The sequence below is a fragment of the Astyanax mexicanus genome, chromosome 17, assembly GCF_023375975.1.
Source record: "Astyanax mexicanus isolate ESR-SI-001 chromosome 17, AstMex3_surface, whole genome shotgun sequence".
NCBI classification, from domain to species: Eukaryota; Metazoa; Chordata; class Actinopteri; order Characiformes; family Acestrorhamphidae; genus Astyanax; species Astyanax mexicanus.
The window spans coordinates 6285597-6302240 of NC_064424.1; the positions used below are offsets into that span (position 1 = coordinate 6285597).

At 35.8% G+C, this 16644-nt stretch overlaps 1 protein-coding gene across 3 annotated transcripts in view; it reads left to right on the plus strand.

Moving 5' to 3' along the window:
* myo7ab (myosin VIIAb) overlaps positions 1 to 16644 on the plus strand; it is an 81327-nt gene that overhangs the window by 21684 nt on the left and 42999 nt on the right. For all 3 annotated transcript variants that reach the window (XM_022675981.2, XM_049466559.1, XM_049466558.1), the window contains 11 exons: positions 912 to 977; positions 2159 to 2272; positions 3647 to 3799; positions 5923 to 6107; positions 6239 to 6360; positions 8687 to 8829; positions 9447 to 9560; positions 12098 to 12251; positions 12377 to 12453; positions 15445 to 15564; positions 16010 to 16152. In XM_022675981.2, the coding sequence (XP_022531702.2) occupies positions 960 to 977; positions 2159 to 2272; positions 3647 to 3799; positions 5923 to 6107; positions 6239 to 6360; positions 8687 to 8829; positions 9447 to 9560; positions 12098 to 12251; positions 12377 to 12453; positions 15445 to 15564; positions 16010 to 16152 (1343 nt within the window). In that variant the 5' untranslated portion in view covers positions 912 to 959. The remainder of the gene's footprint in view (positions 1 to 911; positions 978 to 2158; positions 2273 to 3646; positions 3800 to 5922; positions 6108 to 6238; positions 6361 to 8686; positions 8830 to 9446; positions 9561 to 12097; positions 12252 to 12376; positions 12454 to 15444; positions 15565 to 16009; positions 16153 to 16644) is intronic.

Sequence of the window (16644 nt, forward strand, 5' to 3'; positions counted from 1 at the left end):
TCTTAAATTTTATGAATATAAACTTGTTTTCTTTGCATTATTTGAGCTCTGAAAGCTCTGCATCTTTTTTGTTATTTCAGCCATTTCTCATTTTCTGCAAATAAATGCTCTAAATGACAATATTTTTATTTGGAATTTGAGAGAAATTCAGAAACTGAAATGGGTTCTTAATTTTTTCCAGAGTTTTATATATTTAAATGGTGAATTGCATTTTGTTGTCACTGAAAGGGTATGTTTGCTTTCTTATTCTATTCTATAATCCTTATGTCAGTGGCTTTTAATGGTCTTAAAATGACTATAATATTGTTTATCGCAAACATTTCTGGGACGAAATATTGTTAAAAAAACTTCCTATTCTGACAAGCCTATGGAGGTGAGTGAACACAGTGTTTAAAACCTCCAGCAGCACTGCTGTGTTTGATCCTACTATCCAAATACCATTAAAAAGGCAGTAGTTAAAGTACGCACAGAAACATTACTATAGAACTACAGTCTGTAACGTTTGTCAGCCTCGTGAAGCTTAAGGCAGAATTGTTGCGGTGTAAATATACCTGTGTCTCTGATTCAGTGCTGCAGCTGCTCCATGTGGGGTCAACGTCTGATTTGTTTGACCTACATCTGGTAGACTAAGCGCTTTTATAAGGGGCCGCTCTGGCAGTAGATATAGACTCTTACACAAAAACCTGAGCTTGTTCCTTCTGGTTTCTGATACACAAATAATCTGTTCTGATTTTTTTTATTTAGTATGATCATATGTTCCTTCTTATTAGTTTCTTCTGTTCCGTCTCTGTATATATGGTATTTTTTCTATATTTTCTGTCTTTTTCCTTAATAATCACTGAAAACAACTTTCTAACTAATTGCACTATTAGATTATTTTCTTCTAAGTATGGATCTTGTATTTAATACAGGATCCTCAGGATATGGTGTCTTCGAATGTCCAGAAGTAAACCAGAAACATGGTCATTCTGCAGCAGGTAAGCCTAAGTGTATTTATGTCTAAACATGTATTTAAAAAGCATTTTTATAAAAATATTGGTACCACTTTAAAATAAGGCTCCCTTATAAAGGATTTATAAGTAGTCTATAAAAGAGTTCATTAATGGTTGTAAATATTAACATTACATAAAAAATAATACAACATATTACAACAGTGACACTTACTTTTTTAACATATCTAGTAAAATAATAAAGTCAGTTTAGTCCTTTAATATATTATAATAGATACAGCTCTGGAACTTTGGTATTTATAGGTGAATGTTTGAGTAAAATTAAAATTGTTGTTTTATTCTATAAACTACAGACAACTTAAATTTTTCCCAAATTCCAAATAAAAATATTGTCATTTAGAGCGTTTATTTGCAGAAAATGAGAAATGGCTGAAATAACAAAAAAGATGAAGAGCTTTCAGACCTCAAATAATGCAAAGAAAACAAGTTCATATTCATAAAGTTTTAAGAGTTCAGAAATCAATATTTGGTGGAATAACCCTGGTTTTTAATCACAGTTTGTCATGTTCTCCTCCACCAGTCTTACACACTGCTTTAGGATACTCCTGCTTTTACACCACTCCTGGTGCAAAAATTCAAGCAGTTCAGTTTGGTTTGATGGCTTGTGATCATCCATCTTCCTCTTGATTATATTGCAGAGGTTTTCAATTTGGTAAAATCAAATAAGTTGATTTTACAGAGCTGTAATGAATAAAATTAATAACAGAAATGTTAAAGCTGACTGATGGAAAAAAAAGTAAGATAAGCATCTAGAAAGATCTGAGGTTTAACAGTAATTTTAACCCAATTAATAACCATTATTATTATTTATATTTTTTTTTACTATTTATAAACCCTTTATAAAGGAGCCTTATTTTAAAATGGTACCTAGATATTATATTGCTTCTATATATAAATGAATATAAATAAAAAGAAAGTGTATTCTTAGTCAGGCATGGTTTATCTAATGGTTATATTTAGTGTAAAACAGTCCAAATCATTCCGACTCCCAGTGAACCTTGGCAAACGCACCCTTCTCTAGAGGATTTGCCTCCCTGTGCTGGTTCTTATCTGCTGCATTACCTAATTATTATTGTTATATTAATGACCCAGTAAAGCTCTCGCAGGTGATTGGCTGATTCCTCTCTTGTTTACTCGTTTTCCTGCAGGGGGACTATGTCTGGTTGGATCCCAAGACCGGCCATGAGTTTGACGTTCCTCTCGGAGCTGTGGTCAAGCGCTGTGACTCGGGCCAGATCCAGGTTTTGGATGATGAGGGTCATGTGAGTTTTTACAGCATGAACACCATGTGAAATATAAATCATTATTTAATACTGTACAGTACACAGACTTAACACAGACCACTAGCAACTAGTATTATGTTCTATGACTTTTGTCATGTAGCACAGAAGCTAAAAAACACTACTATGTCTAATGTAATATGTGAATGAGGCTTCCTGCATTAAATGCAGATATTGTATTGAACAGATGGTAATAATAGCCATACAGCTCTGAAAAAAAAAATAAAAGAGCACTTAAAAATTATGAGTTTCTTTGATTTTACCAAGTTAAAAAAAACTCTGGAATATAATCGAGAGGAAGATGGATGATCACAAGCCATCAAACCACCAAACTGAACTGCTTGAATTTTTGCACCAGGAGTAAAGCAGCATAAAGTTATCCAAAAGCAGTGTGTAAGACTGGTGGAGGAGAACATGATGCCAAGATGAGTAAAAAACTGTGATTAAAAACCAGGGTTACTCCACCAAATATTGATTTCTGAACTCTTAAAACTTTATAAATATGAACTTGTTTTCTTTGTATTATTTGAGGTCTGAAAGCTCTGCATCTTTTTTGTTATTTCAGCAATTTCTAATTTTCTGCAGATAAAAGCTCTAAATGACAATATATTTTTATATGTTGGAATGGGAGAAGTGTTGTCCGTAGTTTATAGAATAAAAAAACAATGTTCATTTTACTCAAACATAAACCTATAAATAGCAGAATCAGAGAAACTGATTCAGAAACTGAAGTGGTCTGTCTCTTCATTTTTTCCAGAGCTCTACTCATTCTTTTTTATGATATTTTACATTGTAAATTTACAGGAACACATATGAAATGATTTAGTAAACAGAAAGTGGTTTGACGATGTGTTTTAACTGCAATGCACTACACAGTGTTTAAATTTCATAATAAAAGTCCAGGTAAAAGCTATGGCCATTGCTTAATCTGTGACTTAGACTTCTGTTTAAGATGTCAACTATATACTGGGGCAAAAGCTGCAATTCTGAGCTATAATTTACACATTACACATTTTAAACACATTTAAAACGTTACTTGCACTTTAATTTGTATTATTGAATTAATTTCATTTGATTTTTTTATATTATTTCTTTTTTTATTGTGATTGCGTTAAGTCATTTTGAATACTTTTGATTAAGCTATCAAGCTTAGGTTTTAAACTTGTGTTTTATGGGTCTTTATTTTAATTTGCTTTAGAAGAGATGGAGGTCATGGCGGAAAGAATTGCTGACTAATCGAGTAATCAAAAAAATAATCGACAGATTTGGTATAGAATACCAAAATAATGATTAGTTGCATCCCTACTGAGCAGCAGTGTGTGAAAAAGCGCATTTTATTGGTATGTTTCTGTACAGGAGCACTGGATCTCCCCTCAGAATGCTACTAACATAAAGCCCATGCACCCCACCTCCATCCACGGAGTGGAGGACATGATTCAGCTGGGGGATCTGAACGAGGCGTGCATCCTCAGAAACCTCTTCATCCGCTACAGAGACAGGGTCATTTATGTGAGTATCCCAACAACTTGCTGCATCCTCACATTTACTCCTGTTTTATTCTGGTCTTCTGAGACTTTCTGACTAAATTAGCTCATAAAGCATGCATGCTTATTTAATAAATGATTACTCTAAATTCAGTCTATTTAATTATTCCACTTAATTACCGCCCTCCTAATGGATAACCTCTGCCTGCTAAAAGCTTTTCATTGTGTTTGAAAGCCAGTATGTCTTAATTTGATCTCAAGCACAGATAAAAAGACAGAATTGCTCATTCCTCACGCAGTGCATGAGCTGGAGTTTTTTTATCCTGAAGGATTTGTTCTGGCCTCTTAAACCGAATGGCTTTTTTTTGCTTGCTGTTTGGAGTGTGCTCAGATCAGATTGCCTCGCTAAAATATGACCTTTTTCTTTTGGCTCATCAACAAATCCCCTTCAGACATTTTCAGCTCTGGAATATGGATGTGATGGAGGGCACAGAAACTCTGACAAAGTCAGAGAAGTTTGAACCGCTGTGATTGGATCAGCTGACAGTGATTGGAAAAGCTGGTCTAATGCTAAGGTTTATGGCGTAAGGGACATTTTCAGAGAAATTGAAAATGAAATTGAAATGCTCTCTCTGTTTATTCTGCTCCTGCAATTTCTGCCATTCATTCCCTTCCAAACTGCATTGTTCAAAATTCAACATTTGTCATATATATATATATATATATATATATATATATATATATATATATATATACACACAGTCATACACAGTATAACTAATCAGGGAAATGATTTGATAACTGACCCGATCACACAAAAATATGATATAATTCAAATAGTATAAAAGAGTATATAGTAAATATAGGGCTTAAAGCAAAGATGGCTGACAGCATAGGAAAGGATACGATCTATAGAGAGGGGTCTCTTCAAGTAATTCAGTGCTGTCACTATGATCCAAGAAAATTTGGTTTGAAACCCAGGTCATAGTGCTCCAGCATCAGCAGCCAAAGTCTGAGAGAGCACATCTGGCCATGCTCTCTTTCTTTTTAATTGAAGTCAATGTAAAAGTCAATTTCCTTCCAAGTAATTTTGATACATTTCATTTGGTTTATTTATTTATCAAGAAATTGATGGCAAGTGTATAACTTTTGACATGTCAAAAAGTAATTAAAAAAATAATCCAGACCTTAAATAAGGTTACTATTATTTTGGTCAGATTTGCACAATACATTACATGTATATATGTATATGAATGAAATATATGTAATGGACAAATTTACATTTGCAATTAGGCTGCAGATCAAAATGAGCAAAACTAAGGTCAAAATGGACAATTTACATGAAGAGCAAAAAAACAGATTTCATTAAAATACAAATAAATTAAACTACTACCCACAAAATATATACAGCTCTGGAACAAATATAAAAGACCACTTAAAATGAAAAGTTTCTTTGATTTTACCAAATTGGAAACCTCTGGAATATAATCAAGAGGAAGATGGATGATCACAAACCGTCAAACCAAGCTGAACTGCTTGAAATTTTTGCACCAGGAGTAAAGCAGCATAAAGTTATCCAAAAGCAGTGTGTAAGACTGGTGGAGGAGAACATGATGCCAAGTTGAGTAAAAAACTGTGATTAAAAACCAGGGTTATTCCACCAAATATTGATTTCTGAACTCTTAAAACTTTATGAATATGAACTTGTTTTCTTTGCATTATTTGAGGTCTGAAAGCTCTTCATCTTTTCTGTTATTTCAGCCATTTCTAATTTTCTGCAAATAAATGCTCTAAATGACGATATTTTTCTTTGGAATTTGGGAGAAATGTTGTCCGTAGCTGTATGTTATATTGTTTGGATTTGTTTGTTTTCATTTTTTTCATTTCATTTTTATTGCACAATAATTTAAGTCATCCTCCTAGTTAATAGTTAATTAATCTGTCTGTATTCTATGTTAAAGACATAAAAATTGTGATAATTGCGATATCAGAAGTGATAACAAAAGACAAATTGTATATTGTACACACTGGAACAATAAAGAATATAAATAAATTATAATAAAGAAAAAAGTAATTAAAACCAGATGCCCCTTTGGAATATATTTTATAAAGAATGAAACCTTAAAATTCTTTATAATGGCCTTTCAGACATACACAGGCTCCATCCTGGTGGCGGTGAACCCTTACCAGCTGCTGCCCATCTACACCCCAGACCACATCCGCCTCTACTCCAACAGGAAGATCGGAGAGATGCCTCCGCACATCTTCGGCATCGCTGATAACTGCTACTTCAACATGCAGCGGAACAACAAGGACCAGTGCTGCATCATCAGGTACTACACACTTCTCTATATCAGTGTTTCTGATTAAATCAGCACAAACCCACAATGCTGCACTGTCTCAGACTGGGTACAGTTAGCATGTCCTGCTTTTATAGTTATTAGTAATGTGTTTTGGTGTGCAGTGGTGAATCCGGGGCGGGGAAGACTGAAAGCACTAAGCTGATCCTGCAGTTTCTGGCTGCTATCAGTGGACAGCACTCCTGGATCGAGCAGCAGGTCCTGGAGGCAAACCCTATTCTAGAAGGTAGGAGAGATCTCTCCAGACTTCTTAATGTTTCACAGGATGTTATCCCTCAGCACTAAAAGCCTGCATTCTTCATTATTATCCTCCTTTTATCCTGTTCTTCAATCTTCAATACTCAGGACCCCACAGGAGAGAAGACCACCACAGATCAGCTGCTATTATTATTAATATTTGGATAGTGGATCATTTATTTTCAGCACTGCAGTGATTAGCAGTGATTAGCCTGGTGGTGGTGTATGAGGTGTTAGTGTGTGTTGTGCTGTTACAGTGAGTGGATCAGATACAGCAGCAGTGCTGCTGGAGTTTTTAAACACCACAGTGACACTGCCATGACTGAGAATAGTCCACAAACATGGTCCTGTGAGCAGCAGCATGTGACCTGGATGTCATACATTGTCATATAAATATGGGGAAATATATTATAATTACTGTCTGTAAAAGCTAATTAATGCTACAGGTGTTAAAAATTAAACCAGCACTTTACCTTTACTCTACACCTCGCCCTGTGTGTTCCTCCCGCGTCTCCACCCCTGTATTCAGTGTGCTCACATTTGTTCATCTGTAGCTCCGTCCCCTTGTTACCCGTTCCCAGGTGTTTCCTGTTTCCTGTCCCTTTCCGTGTGCATATATAGTCCCTTTGTTTCATTGTCCCTTGTCGGTTCTTGTACACCTTATCATCAGTCAGGTTACGTGTTTATTTATTGTTTTAGTCTCTATGTACCCCATGACTCATTGTTTGTTTAGTTTATTGTTTGTCTGTTTTGTTTTCTTGTGTTTTTCCCTTGCTTCTATCTGAACACTAGATTTAGCTAAATGGCTAATTTTCATCTGCATTTCCTGGACAGATTGATGTTTTAAAAGAAACAGTCTCACAAAGCACAGATTAAGTAATTATTAAAACACACACGTTATATAAATAAATGAAAAAGTACTAAACATCATGCTGACAAACCTGTGTGCTCACTATTTATTTTGGCGTAATTGATCATTTATAATTTTAACAATGTTTTTTTTTTATGTTTTGACAATGTGAGATGGTGAAATTTGCTAATAAATAATACATTTCAAAATAATAATATATTTTTCTTTAGATCTACACATTTAAATCTGTTTCATCTGAAATACTCAGAAATACCAGTTTAGACAAGAAGTGAAACATCAAAAAAATTAGAATTGAATTTATGGATCTGAATTTTGTACGCTGAAAATCTTCACCACCTCACAAGTTCAAAACACAGAAAGATAAATGTATTAATTACACATTGAATATTTAAAGTTCATTTAAAAAAAGACAAGTACTTTAAATTCATATACTTAAATATATTAAATGCACATTAACCCCTTAACAGGCCAGGATTATTTGTCAATTGTCTACCTGACATTACATCACTACATCTTGAAGATTTCTATTCAAGCATTACATGAAAACGTTTTGTGTTTGATAAGGAACGTTACTGAAAAGCATAATGCTAATGTCAATATATAATGACTAAAATCTTCAAAACTTAAAATCAATATTTTCCACAAATAAACAATGTCCTCCAAATCTTTAGTTTTGTTATGTTTGTCCAGTTTTTAGGTTTATTTTCAAACCTGCAGAATTTGGGTTGAGTCCTGTTTCTGATCTGCACTTATTAAACGCAGTAGAGAGAAAACAGGCAGCTTCTCCAAGTGTCCTGTAGGAGATTTCAAAGCCCTCAATATTTTCAGAATGTAAATTTGTTATTTTACTGCAGAAAAAAGGGTTTTTTATCACCTACACCTGTAGCCTGTATATTGGACAAGGCATTTTAAAGGGGTTAATATACCTGGGTCAGCTTTTAAGCTCCTTAGTCATCAGCACTTGACGTGTTCCTTTACACAGTTAAACCAGTGTTTAAACCAGTAGGTAATGTGTCAGTTTGGCAGTTTGAGTAGATTGGATAAAGCATTACCCGAAGCTTTGCTCTAGTCTGCTAATATGACACCTCACCTGCTGCTCACGGCTCCTGCTAGAGGAGTTCCTCCATATGGGAGAGGATTCCTCTGCAGTGCTGAGGGAAATTCATTAACAGGCTTCAGCTCCCAGTAGACCTGCCGTCTGACCCGCTCACAGTGCCTCAGACAGACGCTTCACAGAATGCACCTGAATCTTAAACACCTATTCTTCAACCAAACAATGGCTGGGGTGGGCTTTAGATCAGCGCCTCTGTATTCCAGATCAAAGACTTTTCATCAGAATAAGAGCACTGATAAACCTGTCTGCACTTTGATGAAGTCGCTGCAGGAGATGAGTGTGTGCTGAGATAATTCAGGTAATCTGAGGTAATCTCTCTCGTTTTTACAGCGTTCGGCAACGCCAAGACCATCCGCAACGACAACTCCAGCCGCTTCGGGAAATACATCGATATTCACTTCAACAGGAGAGGAGCCATTGAGGGGGCAAAGATAGAGCAGTACCTGCTGGAGAAGTCCAGGGTTTGCAGACAGGTAGGAGGAGCCTAGATACGTTGTGTCAAACTGTTGCACTGTAAGCCTGGATACATTTAATTTACTTACTCGAAGGGAATTTGTTCACTCAAACTTTTAAGTTAATTAAAATTATTATCAGGGTTCGGGGCTGGGTACCAGTGGAATAAGGCGCTGCCACTATGATCAGGAGTTTGCCGGTTCGAATCCTGTTCATGTAGCTTGCCAACGGCTACTGGAGCCCCAAGAGAGCACAATTGGCCTTGCTCTCTCTGAGTGGGTAGATGGCACTCTCTCCTCTTATCACTACTAAGGCGATGTGGATCAGCACAAGGCTGTGTCTGTGAGCTGATGTATCGGAAAGGAGTCGCTGCGCTTTCCTTCGAGCGTTAGCGCTGTGATGCTACTCGCTAATGCTACATCAGCAGCAGCTCAAAAAAAGTCTGACTTCACTTGTATCGGAGGAGGCTTGTAGTCTTCACCCTCCTGGTGAACAGATTAATTTGTGGGTTTTTTTTGTTCAGTAAGGAAACTAATTGCATTACTGGTTTCAGTGCAGGTTATTAATGTCAGTGACTTATGCTGTTGGTACAGTAGGAGGTTGCTCTTAAATTCAGAGAGTTTGTTGATTTTTTCAGGCTCCAGATGAGAGAAACTACCACATATTCTACTGCATGCTGCGGGGGATGAGTTCAGACCAGAAGACTAAGCTCGGACTCGGCCTGGCTACAGACTACAACTATCTAACCATGGTAACAGACGTCTTCTTATTCTACAATAGACCATTGTTTAACCAGAGGTGGAAAAAGTGCTGAAAATTTGTAATTAAGTAAAAGTACCTTTACTTTGCTAAAATTCTACTCAAGTAAAAGTAAAAGTACCCATCTACAAATCTACTCGAGTAAAAGTAAAAAAATACTCAATTTAAAATGTACTTTGAGTAAAAGTTACATAGTTACTTTTAATTATTTGAAGTAAAAAAGTAAAACATCATAAATTAAATGTTTTTAAATGAACTATTATTCCACTTAATAATTTAGACCTTTCAGGCAGTATTCATTCAGACCAGCCCATAAAACATTTTCAAGAACAAGTGGTATAGGTTTCTATGATCCGTGTTTTATCTTTACTTTTAAAAGTTATGGTCATAAAGGTGACTATAAACCGTATTTTTACAGTTTTACAGGTCCTTATTATTGTTTAACTTGCCATTGATCTGCTTTAACTGCAATTTACATGTTTTTTTTTAACATTTAAGCAGATTGTTTAATGTTCCCAATAAAAACTTAGGGAATTATCATTAAAAACATGATGCGTAGTGCCATGTTATGTGTTTAACCATAACATGGGTTTAATCACTTTTATTAATAAATCCTTTTATTGGGTAATCGTGTCAGTTTATTCCACTCCTCCACAAACTATGAGCATCTTTCCCAATCAAGACATACTACTGATATTCCTAATCTCAGTCTGGAACAGCATGTTCTATAGGAATACATGAACTTCAGTGGAAATGTGCTCCCAGTTCATGGAAGACTGGATTAAACTGGACAGGAATTACCTGAGGAGACTGGTGTGAACCTTACCTGACAGGATTAGTGATGTTGTTAGTAAGGCTAGTTTATGGTTTAAGTATTACAGAAGAAATACAGGTTGATTCTATTTTTACATAAATCAGTGTCTCCTAAATCTGCTTCTAAGGGTTAAATAATAAAGTTGCATCCCAGTTGCATACTACACACTAATACTAAAAGGAATATACTGTATATTAATCTTAACAGTGCAAATTAGGCAGGTAGCACACAAAATATTACTGAACTAGCCTGTTCTGAACAGAAAGTGAAGCATAGTAGGAGTAGCTCCTCCCTTTTCTTTTTACATTGCATTGTACAGTAAAAGTGTCCGTTGTAACTGCATTTAAAAAACAACTAGTTCTGAGTATTTTTTTTGTGTATATTTGCGTATACTCAACTTTAAATTTTTTATCTGTACAATATCTATAACCCCAATTCCAATGAAGGTGGGACGTTGTGTAAAACATAAATAAAAACAGAATACAATGATTTGCAAATCCTTTTTAATCTATTAAAATAAATATAAATATGGATACACTTTATTGTTTTTTGCAAATATTCGCTCATTTTTAATGAGATGCCTGCAACACATTGTGGAATATTCATAGGCTGAAAGGGATATTGGCTAAAAAGTATATGCAAATCATCAGTTTAAGTCAATTGCGGGTTGTAACTTGAGTTAGTTTCATGTGTAAAAGTTGGATTATAAATGTCCACACTTCTCTGAAAACAGCAGATTGTGTCCCATAAAAGCAAAAAATCGATTTGCGCCATTTCTTTATTTATTTGCTTACATTAAAATGCAACAGGTCATGTGTTTTTAAGGCTCCCCAGGGTTTAGTTTGCGATGACAAAACATCCACCTCTCCCAGAAGTCCTGGGACTCTGCTACATATTTATAGAGGTTTTTATAACATCTACAAATTCTGTATCTAAACATTTTTTTTGGTTATTTTAGAGAGAAAAAGAGAGAGAGAGAGAGAGAGAGAGAGAGAGCAAGTAACTTGATGAATCCTTACTTGATGAATATCATTGATTAGTTAAATTGGTACCATTTTAAAATAAGACTAATTTTAAAGGGTTTAAAAGTAGTTTATAATGAAGCTTCTTAATGGTTATAAATAAAAAAAATAATATATTATACATACTTTAAAAACATTAATAAGCACATAAAACAACACATACAAAAATGAACAACAGTGAAAATAACTTTTTTTTTAACATATCTAATAAAATAATATAGAAAGTCAGTCAGTTCTGTTAGTCATTTAATATGTTATTATAGCTAAATGAATAAAGTTAATAACAAAAATCTTAAGATCTGAGGTTTAACAGTATGAACAAATGTGAAATCACTATTTGGTACACGGCAGACCACTGTTGTCCTTTCTATTTATGTGGTGTAATCGCTTATTAATGGTTTATAGCCTATTTAATAACCTTTAATAAACTCCTCTGTAAACGATTCATAAACTAATTATAAAGGCGCCTTATTGTAAAGTGGTACCGTTAAATTTGACAGGCTATTGCATGTAGAATGAAAATTAATTTTATATGAACTAAAATACATTTCAATCAGACTACAACTGATGGAACAAAGGACTAAAATATGAATACCTTTCTGTTACCCCCCAAAAAAATGTCCTTACATAACTCAGTTTGTATGTGTGTGTGTGTGTTTACACTATGTCCTCCTGTCCTCGGCTGCTCTCCAGGGGAACTGTACAGTGTGTGACGGGCGAGACGATATGAAGGAGTACTCCAGCATCCTGTCAGCCATGAAGGTCCTGATGTTCACGGACACAGAGAACTGGGAGATCTCCAAGCTGCTGGCTGCCATCCTGCACATGGGCAACCTGCGCTTTGAGGGTAAACCACAGGGGACACGAAGCAGCAGACAGAAAACATCTGTGTACAGCCGCCACTGCCGCTGCTGCTGTGGTGTGAGCTCCAGTAATGAACTGATCTGTGTGTTCTCATTATTATATTCTCAGCCCGCACATTTAAACACCTGGACTCCTGTGTGGTGGTGCGATCACCTGACCTGGCCAAAGCTGCAACTCTGTTGGAGGTGAGGGCTGTGTGTGTGTGTGTAGATACAGCTCTGGAAAAAAAATGAGAGACCACAGGAATTGGACAATGAAACTCAAACACCTGTCATTTTAGCGTGGAAGGTTTAATGTCTAAATTCATGGAGCAGCCTGGTGGGCAATCTTCATTAATTTCACATTGCACCAGTAAGAGCAGAGTGTGATGGTTCAATTAGCAGGGTAAGAGCACAGTTTTACTCAAAATATTGCAATGCACACAACATTATGGAAGACATACCAGAGTTCAAAAGAAGACAAATTGTTGGTGCACGTCTTGCTGGAGCATCTGTGAACAAGACAGCAAGTCTTTGTGATGTATCAAGAGCCACGGTATCCAGGGTAATGTCAGCATACCACCAAGAAGGACCGACCACATACAACAGGATTAACTGTGGACGCTGTAAGTCTGAAATGGATGTTTGGGTGCTAACCTGGATTGTATCCAAAAAACGTAAAACCACGGCTGATCAAATCACGACAGAATTCAATGTGCACCTCAACTCTCCTGTTTCCACCAGAACTGTCCGTCACCCCAATAAATTATTGTGGTCTAAAACCAGGTGTTTCAGTTTCATTTCTCCCAAATTCTAAATAAAAATGTTTTAATTTAGACCATTTATTAGCAGAAAATGAGAAATTGTCAAATTTGGTCAAAGACCAAAGCATCCCCAGATCATCACTGATCCTCCACCAAAGCTAAAAATTAGACTCATCAGAGAAGATAATCTTACTCCAGTCCTCTATCTTCTAAATTCAGCCTGGCTCTTCTTTGCTTCTCATTGAAGAAGATCCTTTTTCTCTAGCTTGAGTGCTGCCTCTAAGAGATTGTTTTGAACTGTTCTTTCCATGCACTTCACCCCAGCTGCCATTTGCCATTCTTTTTGTAGGTCACTTGATGTCATCCCGCGGTTGATGACTGATATTTAAATAAGTTGACGATCAATCTACAGGAATGCACCCCATTGAAAAACCTGTGAATGTAATCGTGTAAGATGTGTGTTGGTCACAAGCTTTACTGATTGAATTTTTGTGCCAGGAGTGAAATAAGGTCACCCAAAAGCAGTGTGTAGGACTGGTGGAGAAGAATATGCCAAGATGCATGAAAACTGTGATTAAAATCAGAGTAATTTCACCAAATATTGATTTTTGAACTCTTAAAACTTAAGCATTGTTGTTTGTAAATGAATATAAATTATTTACATTATTCTAGGACTTGAAAGCTCTGCATCCTTTTTGGTAATTTGACCATTTCTCATTTTCCGCAAATAAATGCTCTAAATGACAATAATTTTATTTGGAATTTTGGAGAAATGTTGTCTGTAGATTATAGAATAAAACAACCATGTTAATTTTACTCAAACATAAACCTATAAATATCAAAATCAGAGAAACTGATTCAGAAACTGAAGTGATATCTTAATTTTTTCCAGAGCTCTGTATGTTTGTGGCTGTGTGGAGTCTTAGCTGTGCCATTTAGTGGTGTCTTAGGCTGCTTTTACATTTAACTTGTTTGATCCGATTTAAATTAGCAGGTGTGAAAGGTGCTGCAAATCAACGTCTGGAACAAAGGACCAAAATTTGGTCCAACTAAAACAGAAGGCCTCAGTTCGGATATACTATAGCATGGTCTGGATCATCTGCAGTGTGTAAATACTTTCCTAGATGGTTCAGACTTTTGGATTTCTGAATACGTTTAAACTTTATTTTTTATAATATATTTAATATGTGCTTGTTTCTGTCAGGCGTCTGGCTGCAGCTGGCAGGGAGCTGGGCTGATTCTCTTTTTTCTTCCTCGTCTTTTCCCTCACACTGTCTGCCTCTGATTTCTCTCCCTCTCTTTCTCTCTTTATCCCGGTGGGAAGGAGTTATCAGAGCTGGTAGAGGAGGGAAGAGGAGGGGAGTTGGAGATAAATGCAGTCATTAGAGAGGGATCAGATGTTGTTATCGGAGTGTGTGTGCGCAGCGTGGGCTCGGCCTTCACACTCCCTGCCTGCAGCTCTGCACTGCTTAGTCTTTCTGTCTGCTTCATTACTTCCATCTCACAGCCAGCAGCACAGAACTTCAGCTCTGAGCTACAGGAAGTCCTGCTCTGTGATCTGTACAGAATTCACTGCAGACTCTGCCCCTGGTGGCAACATGCAGAAGGGCAGTCAAATTGTGTGTGTGAACCTGTAGGTAGAGGTGGACGATAGGGCTCTAAAATAATATCACAATATTTTATGTTTTTTTTTGTTTTTTTTTTAAAGAATACTCGATGATACTCGACGATACTCTTGATGATATGACAATTTTATTTATTTATTTGTTAAGAATACACTACAGCAACAAATTGAAAATTAAATTTTATCAGTGGTGTGCAGTAAGGCCATTACAACCCTTCAGAGAAGAGGTGACAATAGGTGCATGTAAATCATTATATAATATTTAATCAGGAAATATATATTATAGTTATTGTAAACTATAAGCATATATTTTAAAAATTAACTTAAATAAAAAACAGCAATTGATTCAAAGTCTAGTCAGTCTAACCAGTTCTATCCAGTCAAAGCTTTTTAAAATGGTTTCTGCCCCCTTGTGTCTTCGTGACCCTTCTGCTGATTTTTTTTTTTGAAGGGTGTAGTAATGAGACTATTAGCAAAGTCGCAGGACAATTCAACCAATCAGATTCATGATTTTCGCTCCGGGGGCGGGGCCACGGATCTCTAACCCCTTCTCGGCGCTCTGCTGAAGGGGCGACGCATTGGTTCGTCGTAAAACGGCACACATGCTGGATTAGTTTAATAGTTAGAGGGGCAGAAGGGGTACCCACTATATTAACTGCACGCCACTGCATTTTATTATTGCATTTGATTTGAAATGGCACACCACTAACTAAGATATTAAAAAAATACAAGAATTTTAAAGTAAAAGAATAAAAGATTTCTTCCATGTAATATTTATGAGCACTAATGTATATATGTTTTGTTCTCCAGGTGGACCCTCAGGATGTAATGACTTGCTTGACCACTCGCACACTCATCACTCGGGGGGAGAGCGTGTCCACCCCTCTCAGTGTGGACCAGGGTCTCGATGTTCGGAATGCTTTCGTCAAGGTTAGAGAACCTTTAACTATATTTACAGAAGTATATTAGAAGATCATGGTTTACCTGATGTGTATGTTAACAAAAATGTGTTTTTAATGTAGGTTTGCAGTTATATATTCCATTAAATACACATCCTTAACCCTCCATCCCTTTATTGTTGTATTGAGGGGGGCTGTGGCTTCAGCCAGGAGACTGTATTCATTTTTTTAGTGATCAAAAGAAGAATTCTTGCTTTTAATATCTGGTTTCTATCTGTTACTTCCTCTGGTATGATTTCTAAAATAAAGCATGATGGTTCTAATGGCAATTCTATATTTAGGCATTTGTTTATGGGACTGCTTTTTAATAACATCTTGTTATTACATATTTGTGAATACTTTGTGTATTTAAAAATAAATCTAAATCATACTAATATAATCATATGGCTAATAACTTATGAATGTATGTTTTTTAGGGAATATATGGGAGATTATTTGTGTGGATAGTGGAAAAAATCAATGCTGCCATCTATAGAACTCTGTCCAATCAGGACAATGATATCCCCAGGTCCATTGGGCTGCTGGACATCTTTGGTTTCGAGAATTTTAACATCAACAGGTGTGTATCGCTATTAATGTCATCATTAATCATGCATTTATTTTCATTTTCAGAGCAGGGTTTGTATGGTTAAAAAAATCTGGAAAAGTCATGGAATCTGAAAATAACATTTTCCAGACTTGAATAAATTCTGGAAAAATAAAAATACCCAGAAAGTTTAGAAAAAGTCATGAAAATTTGGACTACAAATCTTTGTGTTTCAGTTTATCGATAGAGAAAATCTATTTTGAGCTAAGAAATACATAAGCTCAGAGTTAATTCAGAAATGTAACCCTACACAGTGGAGCTCTCAGTATCTGACACGCATTTCATTATTAAAGATTGTATGGAAACATTTTGTCTGATTCATGTTAGACCTACTATAATCTATTTGCCTAGCATGGAAAAAACATGAAGAAATAATGGAAATGTATTGGTTAAAACATGTATGAACCCTGTCAGAGTGTAAAATGATGCTTTTTACTACTTCATCTAATCACTAAACCCTGTTTT